Source organism: Otolemur garnettii, unplaced genomic scaffold (assembly GCF_000181295.1).
Source record: "Otolemur garnettii isolate 467f Iridium unplaced genomic scaffold, OtoGar3 scaffold00095, whole genome shotgun sequence".
Taxonomy (NCBI): domain Eukaryota; kingdom Metazoa; phylum Chordata; class Mammalia; order Primates; family Galagidae; genus Otolemur; species Otolemur garnettii.
In genome coordinates this window covers 7,954,209-7,970,313 of record NW_003852490.1, presented here as the reverse complement: position 1 = coordinate 7,970,313, position 16,105 = coordinate 7,954,209, and the positions used below count along the sequence as shown (strand labels likewise).

Genomic DNA, 16,105 nt, shown 5'->3' with positions numbered 1-16,105 from the left:
CAGGAGACTCGCTTGAGCCCAGGAGTTGGAGGTTAGCTTGAGGCTCTGTCTAAAAAAAAAAAAAAAAAAAAAATAGGATGCATGGCTAGGCATGGTGGCTCATGCTTATAATCCCAGCACTTTGGGAGGCTGAAGTGGGAGGATCACCTGAAGCCAGGTGTTCAAGACCGGCCTGGACAACATAGTGAGACCCCATCTCTCTTGGGGTTGATCCAGTGCTTAAGTAGGTTAGATTGGTATTCTCTCTATTAGATTTACTTGCTGAACTATTAGACTGAAATTGTTTTAAAATATAATTTTCTTAAAAAGTCAGTATCTCCTATTTAGATTTCTTTTTCTTTACCTAATGTCCTATATTGTGGTTCATTCTTACCTCATGGGCAGCAGTGTTTTATAAATTGTATTAAATAGAGCCTATTTTTAATCTCCTTTAGAAAGACTTTCCTAAATCTTCCTATGTCCCAGCCAAATAGATAAAAGATAAGTAGAATTTTCAGTGATACTTTTAGCCAGTTATTTTCTTTTTTAAAGCTTTTCAAAGGTCTGTCAGATCACATCTTATTTTCAACGTTTAATAAGAATATTTTGCTTGATCTTCACATAGTGTCTCCGGGAAGCATCTTGTTCTCATGCCAGTGTAGAGAACTAGAAAAGAGTCTGATGGTTTGGTTTTTCTGAGAAAATATTTTAGTCTCTTAGTGTGCAAACCTTGGGGACAACCTTCTTCCTTTTTTTTTCTCCCAAGGTGAGGTCTTGCTGTGTTGCCCAGCTTGTTCTCAAACTTCTACACTCAGGTAATGCTAACACACAGCCCCCAAGGTGGCTGATTTGGGCACCACCATGCCCAGCTATGGACAACCTTCTTAAAGCTGGCCTTTATTCTAACAAGCCTATAGTATGAGCTGGTCCGTGTACTGCACTGCTATTGTTGGTAAAGTGATCAGTGAGGTTAGGAAGTGAGCACTGCACCTGCTCCCACTCTGGAGACTGATTTTCTGTTAGGTTTGAAAGAAAGCATTATAAGGAGAGATGCTGCACGGGGCCAGCTACTCTCACAGGCTTAGTGAAGCTTTAAATACTTATGTAATGTTCACAACTCTGGGAGAGATGGGAGTGTTATTTCAATTTTAGAGAGGAAGAAAGCGAGACACCCAGGGAGATCTTCTCAAGGCCACATAGCGAATCATGTTGCTTGGTGAAGCTGGGATTTAATCAGTCTTGGCAGAGTTATTTCCTCAGTGTTCTTCCATCCTGTTGTCATAGGTTAGTCAGATGATAATCCCTTTAATAAGGTGAAAAGAAAAGATGGCAAGTGATGCCACCCACCACAGGTAGCAGAATCTGTTTCACAGATGTACCTAATCAAGAAAGTCCTTTCCTGGGCGGCACCCATAGCTCAGTGGGTAGGGCGCCGGTCACATGCACCAGAGCTGGCGGGTTCGGGCCTGGCCCAGGCCAGCTGGGCAACAGTGGCAACTGCAACGAAAAGGTGGCTGGGTGTTGTGGTGGGCGCCTGTGGTCCTGGCTATTTGAGAGGCTGAGGCAGAGAATTGCTTATGCCCAGTTGGTGTGACCTGTGATGCCACAGCACTCTACATAGCGAGACTCTGTCTCAAAGAAAAAAGGGGGGGAAAAAAAGAAGAGAAAAATAAAAAAGAAAGTCCTTTCCTTTGACAATTCTTGAGGTCACATTTTATAATAAACTCCTCTGCCAAATGGTGTTGCACATTTTAAAGGCAGTTTTTAACTGCCTTCAATTTCATCATTCATACCTTTATAGGTACCAAATGCACCTATTTATGTTGATAAATTCATTCTTTTTGCAGATTTAAATTAATGGATACTAACAAGATGATGTTATGAATGTTGTAAACTGTATATCAAGAAGGTGAAAACACTCTTAATTTGCAAAGTTAGTTATGGAAGAGTAAGATTATCTAATAGACATGGCATTAGAATATACATTCTGTGAGGACAGGGACTTTGTTTTGCTTGGTACTCAGTGCGTAGGGCCTTGTGCACACTGCCTTGTAGACAGGTGCTCAAGTGAATTAATGAACAAACAAACTTCGGTAAGATTCCATTCTTTTGATTCTCTTCCTCTCTTATTTTGTATCCTTTGATTACTCCTCTCCCACTATCACAAAGGTTCTTAATTGATTCCTCTTTTTTTTTTTTTTTGCAGTTTTGGCCAGGGCCCTACTCCTTGAGCCACAGGCTCCGCCCTTGATTTTTCTTTTTACATTACTCTATTTTTACTGTTTTGTGGGACGTATCATCTACTTCCAGGAGGTAATCATATCTCAATTTAGCCATTTAAATGAGCCTAAGGTCTTCCGGAGAAAGTGTTATAAAATAAGATAAACATGCTCTGGAGGTCAGGCGACCCAGTGTTAGTTAGTACTAGCTTTTGCTATTAATGAAGGCCAGAAAGCATTCTCATGTGTTTTAGGATGATTTTTCTGTAATCTAAATTGAAAAAAAAGAGGAACTTTTTGCCTTTGTTCGCTGAGACGATGTTCAAGTCTGCATTCAGCTATATCCTGATATTTTTGAAAGAATTAATCTTGTCCTTTTGAGAGTAGGATCATCAACTTATTCCTTTTTTTTTTTACCTTTCCCTTTCATCAGTGTTTGCTTTCACAACCAAAGTTCTGGGCCATTCAGACGTCAGCTTTGCTCCTCCGGACAAAACTTGAGAGAGGGAGCACACGCCGAGTGGAACGGGCCATGAGGCAGACGCAGGTAGGTGCTAATGTGGCCGTGTTTGCTCTTCTTCCAACTCTGTATACTGTACATAAGAATACAGCTGTGTATGAATAACATAACGAGAGGGCTTACATTTTACTTGAACGCTTTGTTATTTAGAGCAGTGTTTTTTAACCTTTTTCATCTCATGGCACACTTGAACCTATAATTATACTTCCGTGAAAAAGAGTAAAAAAAGTATGTGGTTACTATGCTTTGAACCTCTTTCAAAAATTATTTAATTAATGATTTTTAAAAATTTTCAAGGCAGACCTAACATCCTCTCATGGCACACTGGTTGAAAATCGCTGAAATTTAGAGTACAGATTCAAGAATTTGACCTCTTGCCCCAAAGCGCAACTAGTAGCTGTGTGACCTCAGTTTGTTAACCTCTCTAAGCCTCATTTTCATCACCTGTAAAAGATGGTAATAATAATAGCATTTGCAGGTGTATGCTGAGCATTAAAAGAGACAATATATGCCCATTGACCCGTGAAGGGATTAACAAATTGTGGTATATGTATACCATGGAATACTATGCAGCCATAAAAAGATGGAGACTTTACCTCTTTTATGTTTACATGGGTGGAGCTGGATTATATTCTTCTTAGTAAAGTATCTCAAGAATGGAAAAAAAATACCCGGTTCACTCAGTACTGTAATGAAATCAATTTATAATCACCCACACTTTCAAAGGAAAGATAAATCACAATTATAGCCTAGAAAGAAGGAAAGAAGAGGAGGGTGAGGGGAGGGGAGGGCGGGACAGGTGGAGGGGGGATAATTGGTGGGACCTCACCTACTGTGCATTTTGTAAGCCGTACATGTCAAATATATTACTAGTAGAGAATATATGTCTAAACACAACAGGTAAATGATATGTTAACCAGTTTGATGTAAACATTCCAAATTGTATATAAAATCAGCACATTGTATTCCATAAATGCAGTAATGTGCACAGTTATGATCTAATAAAAAAAGAGACAATATAAGAATTAATTTAAAAAGATATGCAGTCCCCTAGGTACAAATTGTATAGGGAAATAAAAATCATCTTAATGCAAAAATCGGATTCACTAATGAACCACATATAAAATTAATTTACATTCAGATATCATTCTCCATTTAATAATGTTAATTCCTGCCCAGTGAATCAATGGCATTTAGTCTTTTTCACACATATCTGATAAACAAGCTGTGTTGCAAATTTATTAACAAGAACACTTGAAACTCCTGCAAAAGATGTAGGATTTCATAAAGTCAATGTCTTAGTCTGCTTTGCTGCTACAACAAAATACCTGATGCCAGGTAACTCGTAAAGGACAAGAATTCATTTTCTCACAGCTCTGAAGGCTGGGAGACTTAAGACCAAGGCATTGGCAGGTTTGGGGCCTGGTGAAGGCCCATTGTTCTTGGATAGCACCTCTAGGTGACCTCGTGTGACAGAGGAGAGTGAACCCATTCCTTCCAGCCCTTTCATAAGAGTCCTAGTCCCCAGGTCACTTCTTAAAGGCACCACATCTTAATTCTTTCACACTGGCCATTAGGCTTCAACACATGAATTTCAGGGGACATATTCAGACCATAGCAGTCAATGAAAGTCATATTTTTTAAAGTTCACTTTTATTTCATAACAACTTGAAACCTACAACAAAGTAGAAGAACAGTGTGAAGAACTCCCATAGGCCCTTCACCATGCGACCCCACTTCCGTTTCATCAGTTGTGCTGAAAATGTCTTTTTGTTGCACAAGGATCCAAACCCAGCATTCAGCTGCTGTGTCTTTTGGTCTCCTGCAAGCTGGGACACCGTTCTGGGTTTGACGTTTTGACATTATTGGCTAATTATTTTGGAGACAGTCCTTCAGTTTGAATTTGTCTGAGGTTTCCTCATGATTCGATTGAGGTAGGTCATACAGTTTTGGCAGTAGCATGACAGGATACTGTTGTATTATCTCCCCTTTGGCAGTAGCATGTCAGGAATACTGTTGTATATCTCCCCACCAGCTCAGGTGTATGTGGCTGGTGCCTTAGCTGCTTGAGCCACAGGCACCAAGCCAGGTTTTTTATTTTTATTAAATCATAACTGTGTACATTAGTGCATTTATGGGGTATAATTTGATGATTTTATATACAATTTGGAGTGCTTACATCAAGCTGGTTAACATAACCTTCACCTCACTTATTTGTTGTGTGAAGACATTTACACTCTACTCTTAATAGTTTTGACATGTACCCTTGCACATTAGATGAGGTCCCACCAAATACCCTCCCTCCTCCCAGCCTCTCCGTCCCCTCATTTGTATTTCATATGCACATTAAACATGTAATTTTATTTTTTTCTTAAAATGCTAAATAACTGTGTGTTGTGCAGCTACTTTTTGACTGTGACCTGTCACCTACAGTGAGGAACTTCACACTAGGAGCGTCACATCAGTAGTCAGAGAGTTTAGGTTTTTGGAGCATTTTGGATTTTGGATTTTGAGGGATGCTCGACATTTACTGTGTACCTCTTGATAGGTTACAATGAGAAGGTAGCATTGTACAATGAGTAGACCAGCATTTCTTCTCGGCACATTCTTCCCCCAAACACCAGTTCGATTATGAGAAAACATCAGAAAAACCCCTTTAAGAGACATTCTATAAAATACCTGGCAAGTATTCAAGTGTCAAGTTCAGGGAAAACAGCTGAGACACTGTTAGAGCTCAGAGACGGTAGGAGATGTGATGAGTAAATGCAATGTAGTTTCCTGGCTTGGATCTTGGAACAATTGAAGGACAGTGAAAATCTGGTGAAATAGAAATGAAGTCTGTAGTTTAATTAATAGTAACATAACCATGTTAATTTCTTAGATTTGAAAAATGTATCATTATTAGATAATATGTTAACATGATATATTCCCTCTGTAGTATCTTTTCAAAATTGCTGTAAGTCTAAAGTTTTTCCAAAATAAAAAGTTTATCTTAGTAAAAACCAAAGTAAGAAACTTAGAAAAGTTACCTTTAAGAATGTGTATTCCTGGCTGGGCGTGGTGGCTCACGCCTGTAGTCCTAGCTCTGTGGGAGGCCAAGGCAGGTGAATTGCCTGAGCTCAGAGGTGTGAGACCAGCATGAGCCAGAGTAAGACTCCGTCTCTACCAAAAAAAAGCCGGGGGTTGTGGTGGGCGCCTGTAGTTCCAGCTACTTGGGAGGCAAAGGGCAAGAGAATTGGCTAAAGGAAGAAAAGAAAAAAAATTTTTTTAAAAAAGAACAATTTCAAGCTAAGATGAGTGAAAGCCAATTGAAATTGAAAGCAAAATTAAAAAAAAAAAAGAAAAAAAAAGAATGTGTATTCCTGCAAGTACCTAGTTAGTACAAGAGCTGTTCAGTCTCCACTTACGTAGCCAACCCCTGCCCGACATCTAAATGAAGTCAAGTGTGTCTCCTCAACCCAGGTTTTTTGTTTTTCCTTCCCGTTCCCTTTCCCTTCCCTTCCCCTTTCCTCCTCCTCCCCCTTCCTTTCCCCCTTACCCTCTAATCCCCCCTTCTTTCTATTCTTTCTTTCTTTCTTTTTTTTTTTTTTTGATACAGAATCTTGCTGTGTTGCACCAGCTAGAGTGCAGTGGTGTCATCATAGCTCACTGCAACCTCAAACTTTTGGGCTCAGGAGATCCTCTTGCCTCAGCCTCCAGAGCAGCTAGGACTATAGGCATATGCACCACTGTGCCCTGCTAATATATTTTTTTATTTTTAGTATGTATGTTGGGTGTGGGGGCGTCTCGCAGTTGCTCAGGCTGGTCTTGAAATCCTGAGCTCTATGATCCTCCCGCCTTGGTCTTCCAGAGTGCTAGGATTATAGGTATGAGCCACCCACCCCTGGCCTCGTTCTTATTTTTATGAGTCTTGAGTTAGATTTTTTTTTTTTTTAATTTATTGTTGGGGATTCATTGAGGATAGAAGAAACCAGGTTGCATTTGTTAGATAAAGTCCCTCTTACAATCGTGTCTTGCCTTGAGTTAGATTTTTAACTCAGAATATTGGAAGGAAATAAATAATGAGATCTAAAACAATATTGGGTGAAGTATGTACATGTTTACCATATAACCATTTTAAGCATAACATGGTGTTATCAACAATATCAGATGGTAGGAAGGAGGAAGAATTGACTTAGAATGGAGCATATATCTGGTGCACACGGGAAATAGGAGTCCTGCAGTCTGTCTGATGGGTGCTGGAGAGTAGCGTGAGATAGTGTTGGAAAGCCTGCTTTCTCCATTTCTGGTGGCAACTTATATAAAGTTAAAGAATTTGGATTTTTTTCTTCTCAGTAAAAGGAACAGTAGGTAACATGATCAAGCCATCATTTTAAAGATAGTCTGAAGCATTGTGCAGAGTATACTGGTGACAATACAAGCAGAAACCTTATTTGGGGACTTCTTAATAGGCTTACTGGGAGAAGATGTAATAGAAAGATAGAAAGGAAACACGTTTAAGAGAAAATTTACTTAATTGTTCTAATTTAGATAAATGATTTAGTTTGAAATTAAAATTGAATTAAAATGAAAGTACTTTTTCACATGGGTGCGTAAGTTTAAGTGTCTTAAGAAAAAATGTTTCCGATAAGATTATTTTTCAAAGACAGAGAAATGAAGAAATGAAACAAGTTGAGTCCTTTAAAAACCAATCTTTCAGATCTTCTGTAATTGATTTTTTTGTCTGCATTAAAAACATCTATTAGTTGTTAGGTTAAAGCAAATATTTATCTGGATTAAGTGAAGTTTTTGTTTAAAAAAGTCTGTGAAAACAGACTCATTCCGTTCCAGTAGCTCTGTGTGTGTAAGCCTCCTGTTTGACAAATCAGTAAGAATGTTAGTAAGGAATACAAATATTGCTGATGCTAACTTCCTTGTTAGCAAACGCTTATTGAATTCTTAGTATGTACCAGGTACTGTATTGGGCCCTGGGTTTGCTAAGATGATTAATGCATAATCTTTGGCTTCAAAGAGCTTACATTTTGATGGCATTATTTTCCCTTCCACCTTGCCTGAGCCTCAGGATGTCTCTCAGCAGCATACTATACAATTACCACATCCATCTGCTTTTCTTCCTGTGCAGTGTTTAAGTCAGCAGACATTTTTGGAGGGTCTGGTACAGCGGTTCTCAACCTGTGGGTTGCGACCCACGGGAACTGTATTAAAGGGCTGAGGCCTTAGGAAGGTTGAGAACCAGTGGGTATGTTCTCAGCAGCTTGTCTCATGTTGTTTTAATCATTTTATTTCTTTTCAGTAATTATTAGTGGGTCTCACTATATTATTGTCAAGGCTGTTTTCTCTAGAAGAATTGAGATGGAACTAGGCAAGCTGTTATAAGGATGTAACATCTATCCAAGAGAAACAGGAGGAAGTGGAAGTGGACTGAGGAGTAAGTCAACTCAGGTGCTGGCTTGACGAAGCCCAGGGTGTTTTCCACCTCAGTGCTCCTTTAGGCCAACATGGCGGGGCCTTCGTCCTCTGCCTTCTGTTCCCTCCCACTGCGTATAAGCAGCCTCAGGAAGGGGCACAATCTCAGGCCAGGTGTCGCTGTAGCTGCAGTGACTCTGAAAGAGCTGCCGCCTGAAACTGTGCGCTGACTCCACTCCCACAGCTGGGCGTGATGTGGCACAGAGAGGAAGATGCAGGTGCAGTTTCCTTGGCGGCGTCTGCTGTTATTCATGAGGAACTGCCCTGCAGGTTTAAATTGTATTGATCAAGATCATTTCACACTGAAACTGCAAAAGGTTGAAATGACTGAAATGTTAAAATGATCAAATATGCATATTTAAAATAAGTGCATAATTTCTTGTCCAAGGAAACTACACACAATACTTTTTGCATTATACCAGTTTAAATGTCTTTTTTAGGGGTCAAAATTTTAGCTTTTGTAATTCAAATAGTACTAGAATACATTGAGTTATAGAAGAAGGATGTATTTTCCTAGAGATGATTTGCTTTGAATTTATTTCTTCCATTAACTTTGACATACACAATAACTAGCTCACCTTCAAGTGTCTTTTGCAGCAACAAATTGAACTTTAAAAAAACCCATAAAAAGTTGGGCAGCACCTGTGGCTCAAAGGAGTATGGCGCCGGCCCCGTATGCCTGAGGTGGCAGGTTCAAACCCAGCCCTGGCCAAAAACAGAAAAAAAAAAAAAAAAAAAAGGCATAAAAAGCTAGGCACAGTGGCTTGTGCCTGTAATCCTAGCCCTCTGGGAGGCTCAGGTGGGTGGATTGCCTGAATTTAGGAGTTTGAGACCAGCCTGATCTAGAGTGAGACCCTATTTCTAAAAATAGTCGGGCATTATGGTAGGCACCTGTAGTCCTAGCTACTTGAGAGGCTGAGGCAGGAAGATCATTTGAGCCCAACAGTTTGAGGTTGCTGTGAGCTATGACATTACAGCACTCTACCAAGTGTGAGAAAGTGGAATTCTGTCTCAAAGCAAAACAGAAAACCCCCATAAAAGTAGATCTTTTATGTGTTTGTAAGTGCCTATCTTTGCAGTTCAAAACCTGCATCAGTCTGAATTATGAAGATTATGTTTTTAGATGACAAATAACAAGAACGTGCCCTGAGTGGGGAACATGGGTTTAAAAGTAGAGTCAAATCACTGCACCGTAACATTTTATCCTTGCCTCGGCCTTACTATATTTGGAAGTTCTTCATTTCGTCATTCAAATGCTGCATTATTGAAAGAGCCATGTAGCTCTCTACCTGTAGAACAGAATTAGGGAGTTGCCATTTCTGCCTTTGCAGGGTGGTACCATAGAAAAGGTCTTTTTACTCCTTCAACCCACAAATTTTAGAAATGAGCCAGATCATGTGACAGGATGAGTGTACAATCTGTCTAATCTTCTGTCACTATTTAGCCATTTAGCTCATAACCTGAACTTCTGCCAGTTCCTCTGATTCATTTTGGTATTACTGTGTTTTTGAAGTTACTACATCCCTGAAGAATAAGAGGAAAATGATTTAAAAGTTACATGTATACAAAACAATGTTCTTCTTTCCAAAAAAAATTTTGTTTTGGTTTCTGTGAAAATCTTTTCCCTTCCATGATGTATAAAGTGATGAAACAATAAAGTTTTAAAGCTGGAGGAAAGGTAAGCTAGAAAGTGCCTTTAGGGGAAAGCTTCCTCTTGTTCTATGATGCGCTGCGGTGTGGTGAAGTCTGGTGACTCGCTCTGGTTTGTCTGCCTAGTTAATGACAGCATGGACGATAACTTACACAGTTGCGTGCAGTTGCTTTGAAGGCTCCAAGGATAGGTCTTAAAGAATGACAGATTTGGAAGGGATTTCTAAGTGACACATTTTAAAGTTAAAAAATTGTTGCAGCACACCTAAAGGTAAGTACATCAAAATGGTAAGATCCACAGAGGAAGAAGGAACTCCCAATTGAGGGCAATCCATTAAAAACACTCTATCTTATGAAATTATAGTAGGCTAGAGTGCTTTAATTATTGCATATTCAAGACTATGGTGATGTTGGTGGTGATGAAGAAGATAATGCTTATGGCTACAGAAGCTGCTTGAATAAAGATGAGATCATATTCTTCAGGAACCATTTGTACCCTGCTTTTTTACCAGTGGAGTATAAGGTAGTAGTCTCTGTCATCATTCAGCTTTCCCTTTCTGATCCATTTCATATATGGAACATTTTTTTAAAAATTCAAATGAACATAGGGTACACACAATTCGGTTACATTGCTTGGATTTGTTAGGTAAAGTCCAAGTTGCAGCTGAGCCCTTCACCCAGGAGCTGTGCCTTATACCCCGACATTGTGCCCATTAGGTGCCAGCACCCCAAAAGCCCCTCCTACCATCCCGCTCCCTCTCCTTGAATTCTTTTTCTATTTTTTTTTTATTAAATCATAACTATGTACATTATTGCATTTATGTTGAATTTAATTGTGTTTTTCCTTATGTATGGGTCTATAGTTATTCGTCTACTGGTTTCATGTTAGTACCAAGTACATGGGATGCTTCCTTTTCCATTCTTGTGATACTTTGGAGGATGGTCTCCAAATCCATCCAGGTGAATACAATTGATGAAGTCTCCATCTTTCTTTCTTTCTTTTTTTTTTTTTTTTTTTTTTTTTTGAGACAGAGCCTCAAGCTGTTCCCCTGGGTAGAGTGCTGTGGCATCACAGCTCACAGCAACCTCCAACTCCTGGGCTCAAGTGAGTCTCCTGCCTCAGCCTCCCAAGTAGCTGGGACCACAGGTGCCCACCACAACGCCCAGCTAATTTTTGGTTGCAGCTGTCATTGTTGTTTGGTGGGCCTGGGCTGGATTCTAACCCACTACCTTGGGTGTATGTGGCTGGTGTCTTAGTCACTTGAGCCACAGGCGCCAAGCCCCATCTTTCTTTATGTCTGATTAGTATTCCATGGTATACATTTACCATAGTTTATCCCTTCATGAGTTGCTAGGCACTGGGGTTGTTTCCACATCTTGGTGATTGTGAATTGAGCTGCGATAAACATTCTAGTACAAATGTCCTTATGGTAAAATGATTTTTTGTTCTTCTGGGTAGATACCTACTAATGGGATTATAGGATCAAATGCAAGGTCTACTTTAGAACTTCTTCTTTTTTTTCTTTTTTTTTTGAGACAGAGTCTCACTATGTCGCCCTTGGTAGAGTGCTGTGGTGTCACAGCTCACAGCAACCTCGAACTCTTCGGCTTAAGTGATTCTTTTGCCTCAGCCTCCCAAATAGCTGGGACTACAGGTGCCCACCACAAACCCTAGCTATTTTTTTGGTTGTAGTTGTCGTTGTTTGGCAGGCCCAGGTTGGGTTCGAACCTGCCAGCTCCAGTGTATATGGCCGGTGCCCTAGCCACTGAGCTACAAGTGCCGAGCCTATTATTGTTTTTTTATTGTTGTTGCAGTTGTCATAGTTGTTTTAGCAAGCCTGAGCCGGGTTCGAGCCCACCAGCCTCAGTGTATTTGGCTGGCGCCCTACCCACTGAGCTACTGGTGCAGCTCGAGAATATGTTTTTATTATAAGATCACATCTTTCCTTTAGCATGGCGAAAGTAGTATATTATACACATGCTCTGGTTTGAACATGTCCCTCAAAGTTCACGTGTTAGGAACTTAATCCCCAATGCAACAGCATTAGGAAGTGGGACCTTTAAGAGGTAATGAGGTCAGAGGTCTCCATCTTCATTGATGGATTAATGCTGTTTTTGTAGTAGTAGGTTTCTGATGAAAGGATGAGTTTAGCCTCCTTTCTCTCTCTCTTTCACTCTTTTGTTCTTCCACCTTCTGAAGCAAGGAGGCCCTCACCAGATGCTGGCCCCTCCATTTGGACTTCCAGCATCTAGCACTTAAAAATAAAATCTCTGTTTATTATAGATTACCCAGCCTTTACTAGTCTGTTCATAGCAGCACAAAATGGACTAAAACAACATTTAATCCAAATTGAAGCAAATTAATCGAAACCACAAACATTCAAAGAGACCATCCAAAAAAAATTGTAGAAAAAAATATGCAAACCATATTTATCATTATTGCCTAAATTTCATGATAAAATACTTTAACCTGATGTTTAAGTAAACTTAGTTCCGTCATTGGGGGTTAATGTTAGATTCTTTTATGTTTATTATTAAAACAATTTTGCTAATGAATTTTAATTACTTAGTTATCTCTTAAGCCTGTTAATTTAAATTATGAACATCTGTCCTTGTCTAAAGATGATTGCTTGGAAGGAATGTTTTTCTTAACTCCTGAGTTTCTGGGTGGATGTTGCATTGAATTGGGAATTGAAGAGTATTGCAGTTTTCTGTCACTGGAGTCTGTTCAGAATTGCAATTTGATTTTCTTAACTGTGGTAGTTAAGTTAGATTTCATAATTTTTAAATGTTTTCCTTTTTAGAACATCTGTTCTTGATACTGTAGTTGCATATATGTTTTGAAGGAATAGGGATTTTTATTGTGGTTAATTATGAAGGGAGGAGGACCTGAACGCCATGATTTTACTGTTGTGGGATTATTGCTCCTGTATGGGCGGAAGCATTTCTCTTAAAAGTTGGTAGTCTTTTCTTTATGTGACCCGCATGCTTTATATTGTTAATTTCTAGTGAGAATAAGGGCATTTGTCATTACAAATCCCTGATTGGAGGAAAGCTGGTCACAGTAATGTATTGTCACAATTTGTATGCTGAGCATACACTTGTGTTTGAATAATTTGAGAAAGGGTTCCTTTGTGGCTTGTTGTTGCTGTACTAGTGGAATTACCACATTCTGCAGGCATTATGTTTAACACCTGAACCATGTCCATGGTTAGTAGTGGCAAAGTGTGTTTTGTTTTTTTAAACTATGCCCTGTCCTTAGTTTCTTTTCATTTCTTTTGTTTTTTTGGGGGGCAGAGTTTTACTTTGTCATTCTGGGTAGAATGCTATAGGGTCACAGCTTCCAGCAACCTGAAACACTTGGGCTCAGGTGATCTCCTTGCCTCAGCCTCCCAAGTAGCTGGAACTATAGGTGTCCACCACAGCACCTGGCTAGTTTCTCTTTTTCTTTTCTTTCTTTCTTTTTTTTTTTTTTTTTGAGACAGTGTCTCACTTTGTCACCCTCCGTAGAGTGCTGTGGAGTCATAGCTCACAGCAACTTCAAACTCTTAGCCTCAAGCAACCCTCTTGCCTCAGCCTCCCAAGTAGCTGGTACTACAGGCACTTGCCACAGTGCCCGGCTATTTTTAGAGATGGGTCTCACTCTTGCTCAGGCTAGTCTGGAACCTATGAGCTCAGGGCAGGCCACCTGCCTTGGCCTCCCAGAGTGCTATAGGCACCAGCTAGTTTTTCTAATTTTAGTAGAGACAGGGATCTTGCTTTTGCTCACACTGTTCTCAAACTCCTGAGGTCAGGCAATCTAACCACCTTGGCCTCCCAGAGTGCTAGGATTACAGGTATGAATCACCACACCTGGCCCTTAGCTGTTTTTAATTGTAGAACTAATGCTTTTTATGAAAAAGGTAAGCCCTTCTTCCAGGGCACTACCTATGGAGGTGGCAGCCATCTCCTGTTTGGCATGGCTACCCTCAGACCCCTTGTGAAACGGAAGATTATCAAAAAGAGGATCATGAAGTTTATCTGGCACCAATGAGACTGATATGTCAAAATTAAGTATAACTGGGGGAAACTCAGAGGTATTGACAACAGGGTTCAGAGAAGATTCAAGGGCCATATCTTGATGTGTAACACTGGTTATGGGAGACAACAAGAACACAAAGCACATGCTGCCCATTCGTTTCTGGAAGTTCCTAGTCCACAATGTCAAGTGCTGTTGACGTGCAACAAATCTTACTGTGCAGAGACGGCTCACGTTTCCTCCAAGAGCTGCAAAGCCATATGGAAAGAGCAGCTGGCCATCAGAGTCACCAATCCCAATGCCAGGCTGCGCAGTGAAGAACACGAATAGTTAGCTCATGTGCACATTTTGTTCATGTTTAAATTAAACCATAAAAACTACCATCTGGACAAAAAAAAAGTAATATAGAAGTGAAATGTAAAAACTAACAGCTTTCTTTTGCCCTTGCTTGCCTTCTAATTTCAACAATTTGTACCTTCTAGACATATTTCTAAATATAAATATAAATATATTTTATCAAAAATAGGATCATACAAGCTCAATGCCTGTAGCTCAAGCAGCTAGGACGCCAGCCACATGCACTGGAGCTGGGGCGGGTTCAAATCCAGCCTGGGCCTGCCAAACAACAATGACAACTGCAACCAAAAAATAGTGGGGCGTTGTGGCAGGCACCTGTAGTCCCAGCTGCTTGGGAGGCTGAGGCAAGAGAATCGCTTAAGCCCAGGAGTTAGAAGTTGCTGTGAGCTGTGACATTACAGCACTCTACCCAGAGTGACAGCTTTAGACTCTGTCTCAAAAAAAAAACAAAACTGGGATCATACAATCTACATCGCTTTATATCTTTTTTGCCTCTTAACATAACAGCTTGATCAACTCTGTATGCCAGTACCTATGCATGTAGCTCATTCATTTCAACAGTCATATGTCACCCTGTTAATAGGTGCTATTGTTCATTTAACCAATCCTCTACTTTTGAAGGTATCCTTTAAAATATATTTATTTTTAAAATTTCAGCACTGCACATAGTAAAAATAAATAAAAATAAAAATAGTACACTCAGATTTTAAACGACAAGTATAAATTCTTCCCCAATTCTTCATTTTTAGCAGTTCCTTTTTTAGTCCTTATTCTAGTGGTTTCCAGAAGTATTTAAATACTTCTTTAAATACTTCTGTTTCTTGATTTGTCAACTTTAGTTATTATCTGTTGCCTCCACACTATGATTGACGAAGAAATCAGCACACCTCTCATCCCTTCTTCCACTTTTACGTTATTTTTCACTTGTCACAGATTGTTATTCTACATTTTTGTTTGTCATTTTTTTTTTTTTTTGAGACAGGGTCTCACTATGTCACTCTCGGTAGAGTGCCGTGGCATCACAGTTCACAGCAATCTGAGGCTCTTGGGCTTAAGCGATTCTCTTGCCTCAGCCTCCTTAGTAGCTGGGACTGCAGGTGCCCACCACAATGCCTGGCTATGTTTGTAATTTTTGGCACCTGTGTTGGGTCTGTGTTGATTAAAAATTATGATTATGACTCTTAGGTATTATCTTTCTTGTTTTCTCTTTTGTTTTTTTGTATTACTTTTTTGTATGAAGAATGTGTATGGTAAAACTTGGATCTTTGTAAAAAGTATTTTTCCATCATAATTTAGTAGTTTGGCTGGGCTTTCAATGAGGTCGTCATGTTTAAATATCTTCCAGCATCCCTGTTTGTTGATAAGTATAACAATGTGATTCTTGTCCTATTTTAGGTTATGTTTTTTTTCTTGTTTTATAAATTTTTAGAATTTTCTAAGAGTTCTGATTGTATCTAAATTTGAGCACGGGCTCTGGAGTTGTACTGTTTGGTTTTAGATCCCAGCTCTGCCATATAATAGCTGGCTATGTGTTGGATAATCTACTTTACCTCTCAGTGCCTCAGTTTCCTCATGTGTAGAATGGAATAAATGGAGTTTTATGAGGATTATATGAGGTAATATTTAGAGCAGTGTCTGTTAGGTGGCAAGTGCTTAATAAATGTTAGTTGTCATGTTATCGTTATTTCTCTCTTAGAGTACATACTGCGTTCTGTAACTGTGAGCAGTCACATCTCTGTAGTTTAGAGGAATTTTCTTCTGTTATTTCTTTAATTATACTTTTCCCTGCATTTGAAAAAATCCCCTTCTTTGACCAATTCAGTTCTATAGTTGGAATTTTAGTATACCTGTGTGGAAACCTCTTGGATCTGTCTGCTATGATTCTTTTTTTTTGAG

The 16,105-nt window shown here is 39.5% G+C and overlaps 1 protein-coding gene across 1 annotated transcript in view; it reads left to right on the top strand.

Annotated features, from left to right (window-relative positions):
• The window catches only part of TTC27 (tetratricopeptide repeat domain 27), a 175,232-nt gene that overhangs the window by 59,491 nt on the left and 99,636 nt on the right, over positions 1–16,105 (top strand). Inside the window, exon 10 of the mRNA XM_003795698.1 lies at positions 2,632–2,745. Within this exon, the coding sequence (XP_003795746.1) occupies positions 2,632–2,745 (114 nt within the window). The remainder of the gene's footprint in view (positions 1–2,631; positions 2,746–16,105) is intronic.